Source organism: Capronia epimyces (assembly GCF_000585565.1).
Source record: "Capronia epimyces CBS 606.96 chromosome Unknown aczIQ-supercont1.3, whole genome shotgun sequence".
In the NCBI taxonomy this organism is placed as follows: Eukaryota; Fungi; Ascomycota; class Eurotiomycetes; order Chaetothyriales; family Herpotrichiellaceae; genus Capronia; species Capronia epimyces.
The window spans coordinates 2,100,488-2,113,691 of record NW_006912906.1 but is presented as its reverse complement, the minus strand read 5'-3'; the positions used below and the strand labels follow the sequence as shown (position 1 = coordinate 2,113,691).

General features: G+C 53.1%; 4 protein-coding genes across 4 annotated transcripts; 2 read left to right on the top strand and 2 right to left on the bottom strand.

Moving 5' to 3' along the window:
- Window positions 1-3,442: 3,442 nt before the first annotated feature.
- Window positions 3,443-4,543, bottom strand: A1O3_04039 (uncharacterized protein; the record flags this gene model as incomplete). The annotated part of the gene is made up of 2 exons (XM_007734170.1): window positions 3,443-4,429; window positions 4,490-4,543. 2 exons carry the CDS (start codon window positions 4,541-4,543, stop codon window positions 3,443-3,445), a joined length of 1,041 nt encoding a protein of 346 aa, XP_007732360.1.
- A 1,699-nt stretch (window positions 4,544-6,242) lies between these two features.
- On the top strand, window positions 6,243-6,701 carry A1O3_04038 (uncharacterized protein; the record flags this gene model as incomplete). The annotated part of the gene is made up of 1 exon (XM_007734169.1): window positions 6,243-6,701. The coding sequence occupies one exon, from the start codon at window positions 6,243-6,245 to the stop codon at window positions 6,699-6,701; it is 459 nt and encodes a 152-aa protein (XP_007732359.1).
- A 1,966-nt stretch (window positions 6,702-8,667) lies between these two features.
- Window positions 8,668-9,255, top strand: A1O3_04037 (uncharacterized protein; the record flags this gene model as incomplete). The annotated part of the gene is made up of 1 exon (XM_007734168.1): window positions 8,668-9,255. One exon carries the CDS (start codon window positions 8,668-8,670, stop codon window positions 9,253-9,255), a length of 588 nt encoding a protein of 195 aa, XP_007732358.1.
- A 1,144-nt stretch (window positions 9,256-10,399) lies between these two features.
- On the bottom strand, window positions 10,400-11,122 carry A1O3_04036 (uncharacterized protein; the record flags this gene model as incomplete). The annotated part of the gene is made up of 1 exon (XM_007734167.1): window positions 10,400-11,122. One exon carries the CDS (start codon window positions 11,120-11,122, stop codon window positions 10,400-10,402), a length of 723 nt encoding a protein of 240 aa, XP_007732357.1.
- Window positions 11,123-13,204: the final 2,082 nt, after the last annotated feature.

The following is a 13,204-nucleotide window of genomic DNA, read 5'->3' as shown; positions in this document are numbered from 1 at the left end:
TTAAATACTATCCACTGCCAGCCTTTTCTCCTCCTACGATGAACATACGGATACATGCTTTAAACTGATCGCCAAATACAGTCAGTACATACATGGACGGTGTACATCTATGCTGCACATACGATACAGCGTATCCGTCCTCCGTCCAGCAATCTGGACAAGCTTCAAGCTTCAAGCTTCCACTGATCTGATCCGATCCCGATGCGGAAGTTGTGGTCATCCCTGGTCATTGGTCGACTGCCAGAATAGTTGTGGAACTAGGAGACGGCCACTGCACTAATCTCAACTAGTGGTAGTAGCAGAGGAGTTATTTAGCATCAGAAGGGTCCTGGTCCTGATCCTCAACGTTAACAAGGGTCAGGTCTCTCTAGGAGACTTTGGCCCCGAGCCGACGGGTCCCAGACCGGGCCTTGACCCTCTCAGAACGTCTTGCAAGAGCCCTACTGCTAATCACAGGGTATGCCAGTTGGTGCCAGGCATGGAGTTGTCCGTAATACAGAATTCCCATGCCTGCATAACTCCAACTCATGCAGGGTACGGATAAAGACTCCCGAGCTGTCAAATGATGCCCGCAACCCGGTGGCAGATACCGAGCACATCTCCACCTCATCCCTCCTGCCGAGATGCTTGACCTCTGCACGTTGCTGGCCTCTACGGAGTACTCTGTGGAGTGCTGGCTGTGATGGCGTCTTCACGATAGGGGATTACACAAGTCTGGAACCAGTTTTGGATTCAACGTTGAAGGCAAAGGCCATTTTGACTGGCTTTGTACTATATGGATACTCGACTTGGATCCCATACTGACTGCCAACGATCCTGCTCCTGGGCGGAATCGCGAGATGCTATCTCAGCACCTGGACAAAAGAAAAAAAAATGCGCCTGTCCCGCTTGCTGAAACAACTTGACGCCTGACAACAATCAAAATCTGATGCCTGCTGTTCCCTTCTCCACCCTGCCGCGCCCTAAGCACGTTCTGTTATCGGTGCTTGATGATGATAGCTTCAATTCCAACTTCTGTTGGCAGATCGACAATAGTAGTGACTGACGCCAGGAATGCTTTCCAGCTTTCCTTGCACGGCGTCGGTAGTCGGTGACGGCGATTTTTCGACCGTCGCCGGTACTGTCTTTGACTTTCGACCAGATCTCAGCACTGAGGTGGTAGACTCTATCAGTGCTGATAAACCCGGAGCCCTCTTCCTTTGGAGACACTGGACGCTAGCAACCTAAGGCCCGACTTCTTCCAGTGGTGCTCCAAAGATAGGGGGTTTGAAGATGAGAGATACGAGGTATGCAGCCTCCTGAATCGATCGTAGAGTCTTCCACAAAAGGAGCCAGCAATAATCAAATGCTGCGACTATCCTTTGCCGGTGGGAGAGCACGTGGGATTCAGGCTGTTGATATTCTCGTATTGATTTCAAGTCTTTTCGTCGTCGTTTCGCCCTTGGCAACTGGGCTTGTTCACTTTGCTACGAGCGAACAAGGCGGCAGTTGACGGGGTGCTGTTTGTTTGAACTGGTGATTGGTGGAGCTGTTTATGATGGATATCTCTGATCTGGGCGTGAACTGGTTGTCCGTCGGTTTCTTTCGTAATAGAAATATAATGTGGAAATCCGAAACTCGGTGTCTCAAAGGATTCTCGAATTCCCGTGGAAGGTTGAAATTGTTGAAAGTAATAATGCTCTTCTGAGCTCGTCCGCTGCTAGGCACCTGCCTGAGGCGCACCGCTGGACATGCCGATTTGATTGAGGTCGGCTTTCTGAATGGTTTTGAGCGGATGGTGCTGTTTGTGCCGCTCTGAACTCGAGACCGGTGACAATGTCGTTGGAATACCAGGCCGTCAAGAAAATGCCTGTTGGGGTATGGAACAACAATGAGAATACACTGGACATTCAAGGCTTCGTAAGATGCTTTAGAGGTCGAGACCTATAGCACTAGGGATCCTTCAACCCCAAGGCCGAGGTTACTGGGGCCTCATCTTGCGCAGTTGTGTAGAACAAACTCTTACTGCTGGAGGGTGGGAAAATGGTCCCTTAAATCTTTCTTCCTACAGTCGTGTTTGGAGAATTGTAAACATCTGGAACTGCAATTGCGGAGCCTCTGTGGTGTTGCAAAAATGGCCTAAGGGAATCAGCCACCACTGTACGGATAGTGTATGGCAGATCCGTACTGTGTAGGTACGGAGTTGTGTTCCAGACGCCAGACGGTGGGTGGTAGGTGGTGGTCTGGACGGTGCCCGTATCACGGTATCATGCCACCACCCTCACACACCACTTTTTTCGCCCTGCCCACCACCGGGTCTCCTGACAATCTGGCCCTGTTCCTCTCGAGTCTCCCCCCCCCGCAGAATGGTTCGATCGTGTATTGAAGGCCTGGATCTTGTTTTGGATCTTGCGAAAGGCCGTAAGAGCATTAGGGCGTGTCTTGCATGATTTTCCCATGTGCAGCAGTCTCGGTACTGTCAGTCTCGGTACTGCCACACCCAGTGCGGCTGTTTGTCCCGGCCTGCCCTGTGACAGCCCTGCCTTGTGCGGAATTCCATCTCCTGTGCCTGCAAGTCTGATGATCATACGATGCAGCCGTCGTAACCGGCCTCCTTTGTCTCTCCTTTGTCTCTAGGGTGATTTCGTTTCTTGACTGCGGGAGCCTGCAAGGAGCGAGGGTGTCAAAGGGACGAGTCGAGGGCTGGCTGGTTCAAGGCATTTACTGCAAGAGCATGCATCGGGACTGCAGTAGACAATTACAACAGATTCAGTGGTAATTGATCAAGCCATGATAAATCTGGAGACTGTTTCTGTTTCTGCATCTGCATCTGCGCAGTGCTCCTACCAGATACATATTCGTAAAATTTCAAGCACATAACCCGGACTCAAGCACAGAAGGTGCGAGTCAGCACAAGCATAACCAAGTATTCGTAATATTCCCATAACGGAGCCACTGTTGTTCCAACCACCCTCTCTTTTGCCCATTGTCAACATTCAATTGTGCAGCCCGTGCGACGTCCATTCCAGAGGGTCTCAAGTCTCTCTTCAATCGCCGTACGGAGTACACATACAAAGATGTGGATGAGTCTGAAATTGCCAGCCCCTATATCGTTCAGGACAATCAAACCGGTAGCCAGTGACAAGTGCTGCAGTGCCTGCCCAGGCATACGGGCACGGTAGGGATTCCATCTCTTCCAATTCAAGTCAAACAGACACCAGCCTTGTTTGCCGTCTCCATCAGGATTGTCCCTGTCCATGGACTAATTCCACAACGCCAAAGAAAGCATTCCAGAGGTCAAGGCCCCGGTTGCGAAGCCTAAAAGGCCGTCACTCGGATGAGTGAGTTATCATTAGTGGTGTAGGAGGGTGAGAAGTATCCGCCAGCGCAGCCGGTCGTTCAAGCCGCGGTATCGTCAACACATCATTCTTCAACCAATGTCAAACGTTCTTCAGGTCTCCATTCATTGAGACAGCTGATGTTGTTGCTGTTGCTGCTGCTGCTGGATTTGCAGTCGCACCATCTGCTTGAGGAGGGTGCAGTCTTCACATTTGACCAGCTTCTCCAGCGCTCGAACCCGGTCGTTGAGCCGCGTGATCTCGTCCGACATGTGACGGATCTCCACCTCGGATTGATGGACATAGTTCATCGCATCCGTCATCACATCAGACTTACGCACCTTGGCCCGGTGGTCTCGGGGGGTGAAGAAATCTTGTGCCTGCGTACCATTGATGCGCGAGGTCGACTCGGCAGTACTCAAGGCTCGATGCAGTTGCATGATCTTGCCGTTGAGATTGTCACGATATCGTCGTTCGACGACGGAATGCGCTTGTTTGGCGCGGAGCTGGGCCGATTCGTCTTCACTCGAAGAGCCCTTATGGCCCCGTTTGCTTCGCGGTTTCTTCTCCCGCTCCTCCTTAATTTTTGGAGCTGGAGGAGCCAGGTCGCCCGAGTACGAGTGGACTTTGCTTGAACCATACTTCTGTTCGGGGAGTGAGTCGGGATTGGTGGACTGACACGGGGCGGCATTGCAGTCTTCAATTTCAGGCAGGCTGGTCAGTTGCAGACAACATGGATCAGAGCCAGATCGATGGGCATTGCAGTCTTCTCCCTGGGCATTGGGGAGGCCGCAAGGGAAGTAGTCGTTCTGATTAAGATCAGGTTCGGTCTTCAGAGGATAACCTGCCGACAACTGCCGGGAGATGGTGGATGAATTTGGCGAGGGTTTGTACGCATTGTCCGGCGAGAAGTCTTCGCTGGGGACGGAGTATGAGGCGACATCTGAGGTATCAAAGTTCAAAAACTGAGAGAAGTTGGGTGAGGGTGCATTCTGGGGGTCGGCGGGGATGGTGTTAATGTCGTAAAAGGTTGCCTCCTTCATGCGTTTATCATTATAATTGTCGCCCGAGAGCGGGACGGTGGTGAAGTCGACTTCATCCCATTGTTGTGACTGCTTATTTAGGTCAGCATGGGTGGCAAGACACAACGGCCACGTTAACTAGGTACGTACTTGGTTCTCGAACGTGGAGTCCTGGTACTGTGGGAACATCTGCGAGAAGGGCATGATGCCTTTCCTGCTTTAAGATGGTTTGAGAATCGAATGTTCTGCACCCGATCACAAAGGCTGTGGAGGGCTGGATGGTGGTGGTCGTGGTGACGCTGAGGGTGGTGGTGGTGAGGGTAGTGGAAGAGTTGGGAGAGCAGACCAGAAGTAAAAGGCCTATCAGTCCACGCCCGAAGCACGGCCGCAAGGATGATGATATTATTATTACAGTATCAGTATCGGTAGCAGTCTGCCAGTCTGCCTCTAGGGATGACGAGCCCCTTCGAGACCTCGCCGGCCCCTTCGCTTCTAGGGCGCGGTGCAGCCAGGCAAATTCCGTATTGGCATGGGATCGAAGATTCGTCAGGCCACCAAGAGCCGGAAGACAGCGTGGCCGACATTGTCCTGGCACCCGAAAGCCTAAGGAGCCTAAAGCGAAGCCTGAGCCCCTGTCCAACTCGGCGCCGGGCGAGGGCTAGTGGGCGCTACTGGGCACCGGGCAAGGCTGGGCTGGATCGGGCTAAGGGGCTTGTCCGGGGGAGCCGAGCGAGAGCTTTAGGCGCACCCAAGCCGTGCCCAGCGCCTACGACATCATAAGGAGCCGTCACCGTCCTTCGGCTCCTCTGCCCCAGCCTGCCTTCTCGTTGTTTCGGGCAGCCGAATTGTCAAATCTGAAGCAGGTCAGGATCGCTGCTGTGCGGAGACATGTAGGAGGAGTCGTCGATCCATGAGCACAGAGGGTCCTGCATGTCCAATCCCTTCCGTCGGCCGGTATTGCACGTTTTTCATCGGGTGCAGAGTACTTACATAAGTCCATCAGAGTGTACACTGTACAGTACTATAGCGAAACGAATGTTGCTAGACCCCATTTATTGTTTGGCAGGCCAGTGGACGGTCCTGTGTGTGGCCTGTGACATCTGCCGCTGCGCTCTCGCAACCACGCACGGGCTGCTGCTGTCGATCAGAATGGTCGCCAGTCTCGAGCCAAGGGTCCAGGATTGAAGACTAGCGGAACAGTACAGTATCATACACGTTATGCATACCTGGGTAGATACTAGGTAAGGTAGGTAGGTACCTACACATGGCCCAGACAGGTATCCTAGTACGTACATACGGATACTGCGCGGAGATGGAGACCAGATTTGGCTGGATGGAGACAGTACTCCATACAGAGAGCAGCACATAAGCAGAGTAGTATTCTGCATCAGTAGTAGCGACCACGGTCTCGCCTGAGCCTCAACACCAGGCTCCTCTAGCCGAGCAGCTGCCGGGCATTATTTACGCATTGAAAAAGACTGTGTGGCCTCCTCACAGGGGCCGCAGAGTTTTCTGGTCCATTCAACTCTCACGCCATCTCTCCTGGACTGGGATGTCACGAGGCTTCGCCTGCTTCGAGCACAGAGCCTACACCTGTACGGGTATACATATCATATTGCTGCCTCAGTATAGTAGTCGTTCTTGCTCACGGGATCAAGCAAAAGCGTCATTAATGGTAGCCGATGACGAAGTGTGAAGGCAGGCACGGCACCGACCTACTAGTTAAAGGCACAGTAACCATCAAGATGTGAGAGCGCTCTTACCTGGTATCCATAGGTACCTTACATGAAACAGTACTGTACACACCTAGTACACAATTGAAGACCATTCCAAACCGAATTCCCCATCACAGTCCCAATCTATACCTTACCTTTATACGACGACAATACCTACCGACTTGTCCATGAGGATCAAGACCCGAGAACTCGAGCTCTCCAAAGCCCTCGACGAAGTGTTCCTGCGACTGTCGCTCATCAGCCTGCGTATCTTCCAGCTCGTCATCTCCATCCCAATCATCGGCTTCGTGGCTGCGATCATCGGTGGACTATCCAATGCCGACGTCGGTGTGCCGTCCAAGGCCTCGGCCGCTATTGCGATCGCCTGCGTCAGCACCGTCTACACTGGCTTGACCGTGCTGCCCATATTCTTCGAAGGGCCCCTGTACTTTACCGTCATGGCGTTGCTTGACGCCGGCATGGTGGCAGCTTGGAGCAGTCTGATTGGAGTCTGGGACCATGATGGGACCGGCACCTGCACTGCTCTGGAGAGCAAGTACTTTGGTGACCTGGCGCGGAGGTCTTACTTCAGGACCGACTGCAGGCTGGTCAAGGCCATGTTTGCCTTTATGATCATCAATCTGTGAGTCCACTCCCACCTTGGTCTGCACTGGCTATCTCATACCCACCCATCCCATCCCATCCCATCCCATTGCATCCCATCCCATTGCATCCCATCCCATTGCATCCCATCCCATTGCATCCCATCCCATTGCATCCCATCACTGACCGGCATCCCAGAGCGGCATTTGCGGCCTCTACCATCGTATCTCTCTGCCTGCGTATCATTGAGCTCGACCACAATACAGGCTGGAGAAGTCTTCCACTAATCAACAGGCCTGCCACCCTACAACAGACCCAGCACCACTGCGCATGCTGCACCCATAACAAGGATCATCCATCCCCAACGTCAAGCGTCAGCGGCCAAGCTCTTATTTCCGCAGTGTAGACACTACCCAGAGGGGACCCGATAGCTTACTTGTGTATGACGATATCTTTGAGAAGCATTCCTTCTGTCAAGAGTAGGAATAGTGAAGCGTTCAAGTTACAAGACTAGTATACTGATACCAGCCCCATTGTTCCTGATTGGTGTCTCTCAAGAGAAGAGGTGGCCTGGTATAATGTAATGTAATATGACGCCCACATCTTTGCTTGTTCGCACCGCTGTGTCCTCAACAGCTTGAAGCAAGTTGTTGTCAGTCACACAGCCTGGCGGCATGTTGCAAGCTTATAGAGTACGACTCTTCAACTTCAGCTTTACAACTGCCACCGGACTGAGGCCTGATAGTCCAAGGCCTACGATTGACAGATTTTGAGAGGAAAACACCATTGAGTCTCCAATATAGCTGAATGTCCTCTCTATTGCTGCGATGGTTTATATGTAGTGCTGCGGTCTGGCTTGACAGACTGCGTCCATGGGCTGTAGGATGGTTCGTAAGATGTACTGTATAGTGTAGCAAAGCTTGTTGCTGCCATTCATCGATTCTGTCCTTTCTTCTCCTTCGATTTTGCCTTTTCCTTGCATCTCTTTCGTCTCTCCATCAGTGCTTGGACAATGAGGCCACCTCCACGACCGAGAACGTTCGAGATCGAACTGCTGGATCGTGATCCTGGAGAGCAGCATAACGGCCCTCATGTCTGCTCGACCTGCGCGGCCCCTGGCTTTTCTGCTCTTTCTTTATCTCAAATCTCTGGCTGCTTAGGGGCAACAGCGCTGCTCGCGGCTAGCGACTTTCTGCGGGTGGCCCAGCCCGGCGGCTCCATGACCCTTCGCAAGAAGATCCCGATGAATGCTGAAGATGTTTTGTAATCAGCATAGACTCCCGAGAGCGGCATTCCAGCCGTCAGTGAACCAGCACGGCGGTCCGATCCAGGCCCAGTCGGCTGGCAGGCGACGGCCGAACCAATCTGTACAGCGACGCGACGCGACCCGTGTTCACGAGATGAGACATGTGGCGAAAAAGTCAAAGGAGCAACAGACGAGCAAAAGGCTAATTGTCATTGAAGAATGGAAAATTTCGGCCTGTCCCATGACTTTGGGGAGGCGGGAGAGCAGAGTGAGCCATTTTGTCAACGAGGAGCAGGTTTGTAAAGGAAAATCGCAGGTGGCGGAATTTGGATTCCGGGCGTCCCCTTTTTTATTTTTAACTAAGGCTGGCCCCTAAGCCCCCAACACCGTCCCCTTCTCCACGCCAGCCTTGCAGAACGCCGACTGCAGCGCATCTGCGTGAAAACATCCGTGAAGCGAGATCATGGCTGCGAACATGAAAGAGAGACCTGATCTGGTTACTTTGACAAAGGTCGGGTCCGAGGCTTGGAAAGGTCGTCGCTCGTCTCGTCACTTGAGCTCGGCGAATTGAATGGAAATGCCAGATCACGAGCCTGAGCCTGAGCCTGATGAGAGAGTCAAGTGACGAGAAACCTCTTGCCGGGCCTGCGGCCAAGGTATGTAAGTGAGCGTATGGTTCGGTGAGGGCTTAGGCCAGGCTGTCTTGCTTCCCATCGAATCGAAAACCATAGCTACACACAACACATACAGCACATACACAGGAAATGATCGGACAGACATCCCTGACGACCGCATTCTACGACGATCCTTTCGAGAGGCCACCGACGCCTCCCGACTCACCGCTCCGAGACAGATTCTGCCCCAAGAGCGTCGCGTTCCTTCGTCATATCGCGCCGCCGCCGCCGGGCATCGAGCCTGCCAAAGATTGCAGAGGCCGCCCCCTGCCTCTGCCTCTGGTGGAAGCTGAAGTCACAGACAGAATACCACTCAAAAAGAAGCCTCAAGTGCCGCCAAAGCCACCGGGGCTGGAATTCTACGTCTCCAACCGATCGAGACAAGGCAGCACTGTTGACCTTGACTCCGCCACCCAGTTCACCACGAACTTTTCACCGGGCCAACATCTGGCGCAGCATGAGTCGTGCTTACGACAACAAGAGTTCTGCCTCGACTTCAACATGGGCGATGCCGACCAGACCGTCTCGACAGACCTAGATAGGCCGTGCTGTCACCGGCACGAGACCCTCTACAAACGTGAACTCCTGAACGGAGTGCCTGTCGAAATTCTCACTCATACCTGCGAGATCAGCCATTCTCTCGGGAGAAGCCCAGCAGCTCAAGAGGTGGAACACTAAACGGAAGAAGACGAACCCGAGTTTGACGGCGGGCAGAGCTTCGCGGGAACGATGGCATAAAAGAACCCTTACGGAGCGTCGAGACTGCAACCCTGGCATTGAGTCGGGATTGTCTAGGTACACATCGATGCGAGGCCTTGGGCTATGGGGTTCTTCCTTTTTTCGCTTTCGAAAACACCAATGTCAAAGCCACGATCCCACCTCCTCACCGACACGCTTTGCACACCTGACCTCGAGGCCGGCCAGCCTTGGGAACGGGCCATCGACTGAGGTTGCTTTTGACTTTGATTAGGGTCGACATGGGCTCATGGTTAGCCCTGCACGTCTGGGGTTCCGTAAGCGATCCAAGAGGAGGTTGATTGGGCTTGAAACTTGACCGGTCCCGCAACGCATGACGGAAGATGACCCAGCAAAAGGGTGGGCGGCAATCGGAATGGTGGACATGCTAAAGAACAGAAGACCAGACAAGCAGGCTAAGATCAGGCCAATCCCATCCACCTGCTTAGGCTGACAGGCAAGCTGGGGAGTGGGAGTGGGAGGGTGCCATGCCTAATACTCAATCCAGCTCGGCGGACATGGCTCAGGGGCCTTGTGCATTGCCCGCGTAGGTACCATATCTCATGATTTGCGACCATACAGATGGGATGATACAGTACAAATCGTGCATAATCTGGTTGTGATTTGAGTGTCCAGAGCAGTCTTCACAAATGGTTATGATGCTCCCAATGCTCCCGTTACTTTTACTGCTACTGGATTCCTCTAGGGACACGCGGGAAGGAAAGATGGTAGACTTGATCGTTATGACATTTGTGTCATTTGTGAGTCTGCAGGCTCGCAGCTATATAATACCATATCTCTCTCCACTGGAGGAGAGGCTATCATGGCAGGACATACTCCTTTGGCTGTTTGGAGTTATGTAAGGGACGCGTATGGTCCCGTCCCAAAAAATTACAAAAAATATAATGCCCATACAAGGCGCATTGCTCGAGTTGATTGGCTCCATCCGAACGCCGAACACCATGCTTGAACGATATCGCTTAAAGGGCAATGCAAAATCAGTCCCAGTCCGAGCCCTGTCCTGTTGTCTCAGCAACAAGAGAGCGAGGACAAGCAAACGAAACACAAAAGGCCGCACTGGCGGCCATCAAGCAAAGATGTCGACGAGTAGATTGTCCGCCTGGCTCTGCGAAAAGACTTTCGGCTGTTGCGCCCATAGAACCAGATCGTCGTCCACCGGTTCGTACGTGGGCATGGAGAACTGCGAGGTCGGCAGCTCACACATATCGAGGATTTTGCGGGCGGGGTGCGAGGCGGCGGTAACCGCATCGACAACGTGCTCGTCGCCTTCGCAGGTCGCCTCGCTCCAATCGCTGTCGCTGTCGCTGTCGCCTGCCTCGGTGCTCACGTCGCTGACGTTTTCCCAATCCTCGGTCTCGTAGTGATGAGGGAGGCCGTCTTCGGCGGGCGTCGCCAGGACCACTTGCTGAGGTCTCTGAACCGGTCGACTGATGCGTTTCGTCGAGGCTTGGTAATATTGATGTTGGGATTGCGATTCAGCGTAGCTTGGTGGTAACGCTTCTGCACACTCAACGTCATCGTCGAGGTCGAGTTCCTCGATATGGTCAATGGAGGTCAGGTCGTCGGATAGTTCATCGTCGTGGTCAAAGTCGTCCTCGTCATCGTCGTCATCAATGTGCTCGACAATGTATTTTTTCGCGCTGTCGAATAGAGATGCATGGCCGATCAGCTTGAATAGCCGCGGCTCAGTCTTGCGGGCTTCTCGCTCAATGCGGTACTTCGACATGTAGCCGATTTTGTAGGCAAAACAGCGCATGTCAGCACTTGAGACGGCCTCGAAGTTGGACATGGTGGATGTGATGGAATATGAATTGGCAGAATGGCGGCACAGAGAAGTCGAGAGTTGGTTGGTCGAAAAGGCAGATATCAGGTATTGCGGTTGTTGGTTTCTGTAAATGTACGACGGGAAGGCCGAGAGGAAGATGAGGATGGGACTGTGAAGACAGCGGAATGCAAAGTGGTGATGGCTACAAATTCGGATGATAATCTTCTGTGTACAAAAGGGAGTCCATGAGGTATATTATCAACATTTTTGCTCGTTCAATATCTCTACCAATTTCACTAGGGCCTCGTCCACAGGTGGGCATCAAAGTCTAGAAGGACGTCGGATCGTATGATGTACGTAGCTAGCGGGCTTACAGTAGAGGATGCGATTGCAGTTGCAGCAGTCAAACGGAAGAGGCGGCCGGTATGTCATACAGCGCCCGCCTGATTGCGGAGCTGCTGGATGGAGACCCTGTGGCTTGATCGTAGGTCTAGAAGGGCAGTCAGCAGTGCAGGCAGATGGACGGTGGAGGTGGATGGTGGATGGTGTGCGATGGTGGATGGGGAGCGAGACAGCAGACAGAAGAGCTCGCTTGCTCGAGTCTCTCGATTGCAGCTGCGCCTGCGGTTGCAAGCTGGCACCACTCCCACGTGGTCGGTACGTACCATACGGTACCAAACGTTGGAAGTGGGAGAGACAAATGGGTACCTACCTATACCTAGGCACAGTACCTGCCTAGGTACTCAGGTACTTCGGTAGGTACCTACCTAGCTAAGGTACCTGGTAACCATACCTAGGCATGGCAGGTGCTGTGGTGTGTACACTGACTGTACGGTACGGTATCAGAGCACGATGGTGGAAAAAGTGGTTTGACTGAAGTGTGGTGTGATCGCGACAGTACGTACTCACGTACCCAGACCGAGGTCTAGTCCGACCAAGCCACACCCCCCTGTCCCTGATCGTGCACCTAGCACTAGGTAGTATAAGCGAGGCGTAAATCCCCGGGGCTTAGGGGTCCAGATCCTCGCGACACCAGGGTCTGCGGCATTATCGGACCATGTCGGGTCGGGTCAATCTGGCCATGATGGCGTTGTCCGTGAATGGCCTGACGATCAGCCAACGCCTCATCAGCTGCTTGAGTCCTTGGCCGATGTTGAGCTCGAGTTTGCTCACTGCTGCTCTCATCTTCAGGTTGTTTGTGCTGTTGTTGAAGGCAGAAGCGGCAATGGAAATGCGAGGTAGGTAAGAAGGTATGAAGAGTTTGACTGATAATGTCTTTTTGGGCGATGCTTTCAACGGGATGCCTCAAGGTATACTTGTAGGACTTCGCGGTTAGATTGCTTTGATCTTCTTTGATAGGCAGTTGAAATGAAATTGCAGACAGAGAGACTTGGGAACAGCTCAGCTGTCTTTTAGTATCTTCACTTGGGGTCAGGTATGTTGCAATTTGAACGGTTCAGTTGGCTGACTGACCAGGACTGCTGCCCAGGGAGTGGTGCCCTGTTTATAATGGTCCATCACCAGCCAGGGAGTAATAGCCATCTCCATAGCTAGAGCCTTAAATCTGACGGCTCAGGCCTGGATGCGCTCATTCTGCGCAGCACCTCGCGGTGGCAAGACACGGCAGCCGATCGCGATCTAGAGGCCCAAGGCCTCAAGGATTAGCCAGGGTTGGCAGCCTACACAGACAGTACGCAGGACACCAACGGGCTGGTGTTTCGAGCCACTCTTTGCCTAAGGTGCAGATCTCATACACATAGTACAGCACCGTGCAGCTGACGGACAGCTGAGCAAACTCTGATTCCTGTATTGGGGTATGTATTGTCCGCCCTTTTGCCGTTCAAGGCTCAGCCGACTGTGGACAGACGGCCTGGAGGTTGGTCGGCCTGGTCAGTGACTCCGCTGGCCTACCTGACTCCTGGCTCCATACACGGCACAGGGTAAGGTACCTTTGGTAGGTACAAGGTACACAAAACGCGCAACAACCAATGGAAGGGTTGGACAATACCTCATAGCGGCCTTGATACGTGTCGATACTGTACCAGCGCTTGAGACACGCGACGGCTGCTGCATGGCGAGATTCCACTCCGCACATGTCACATACAG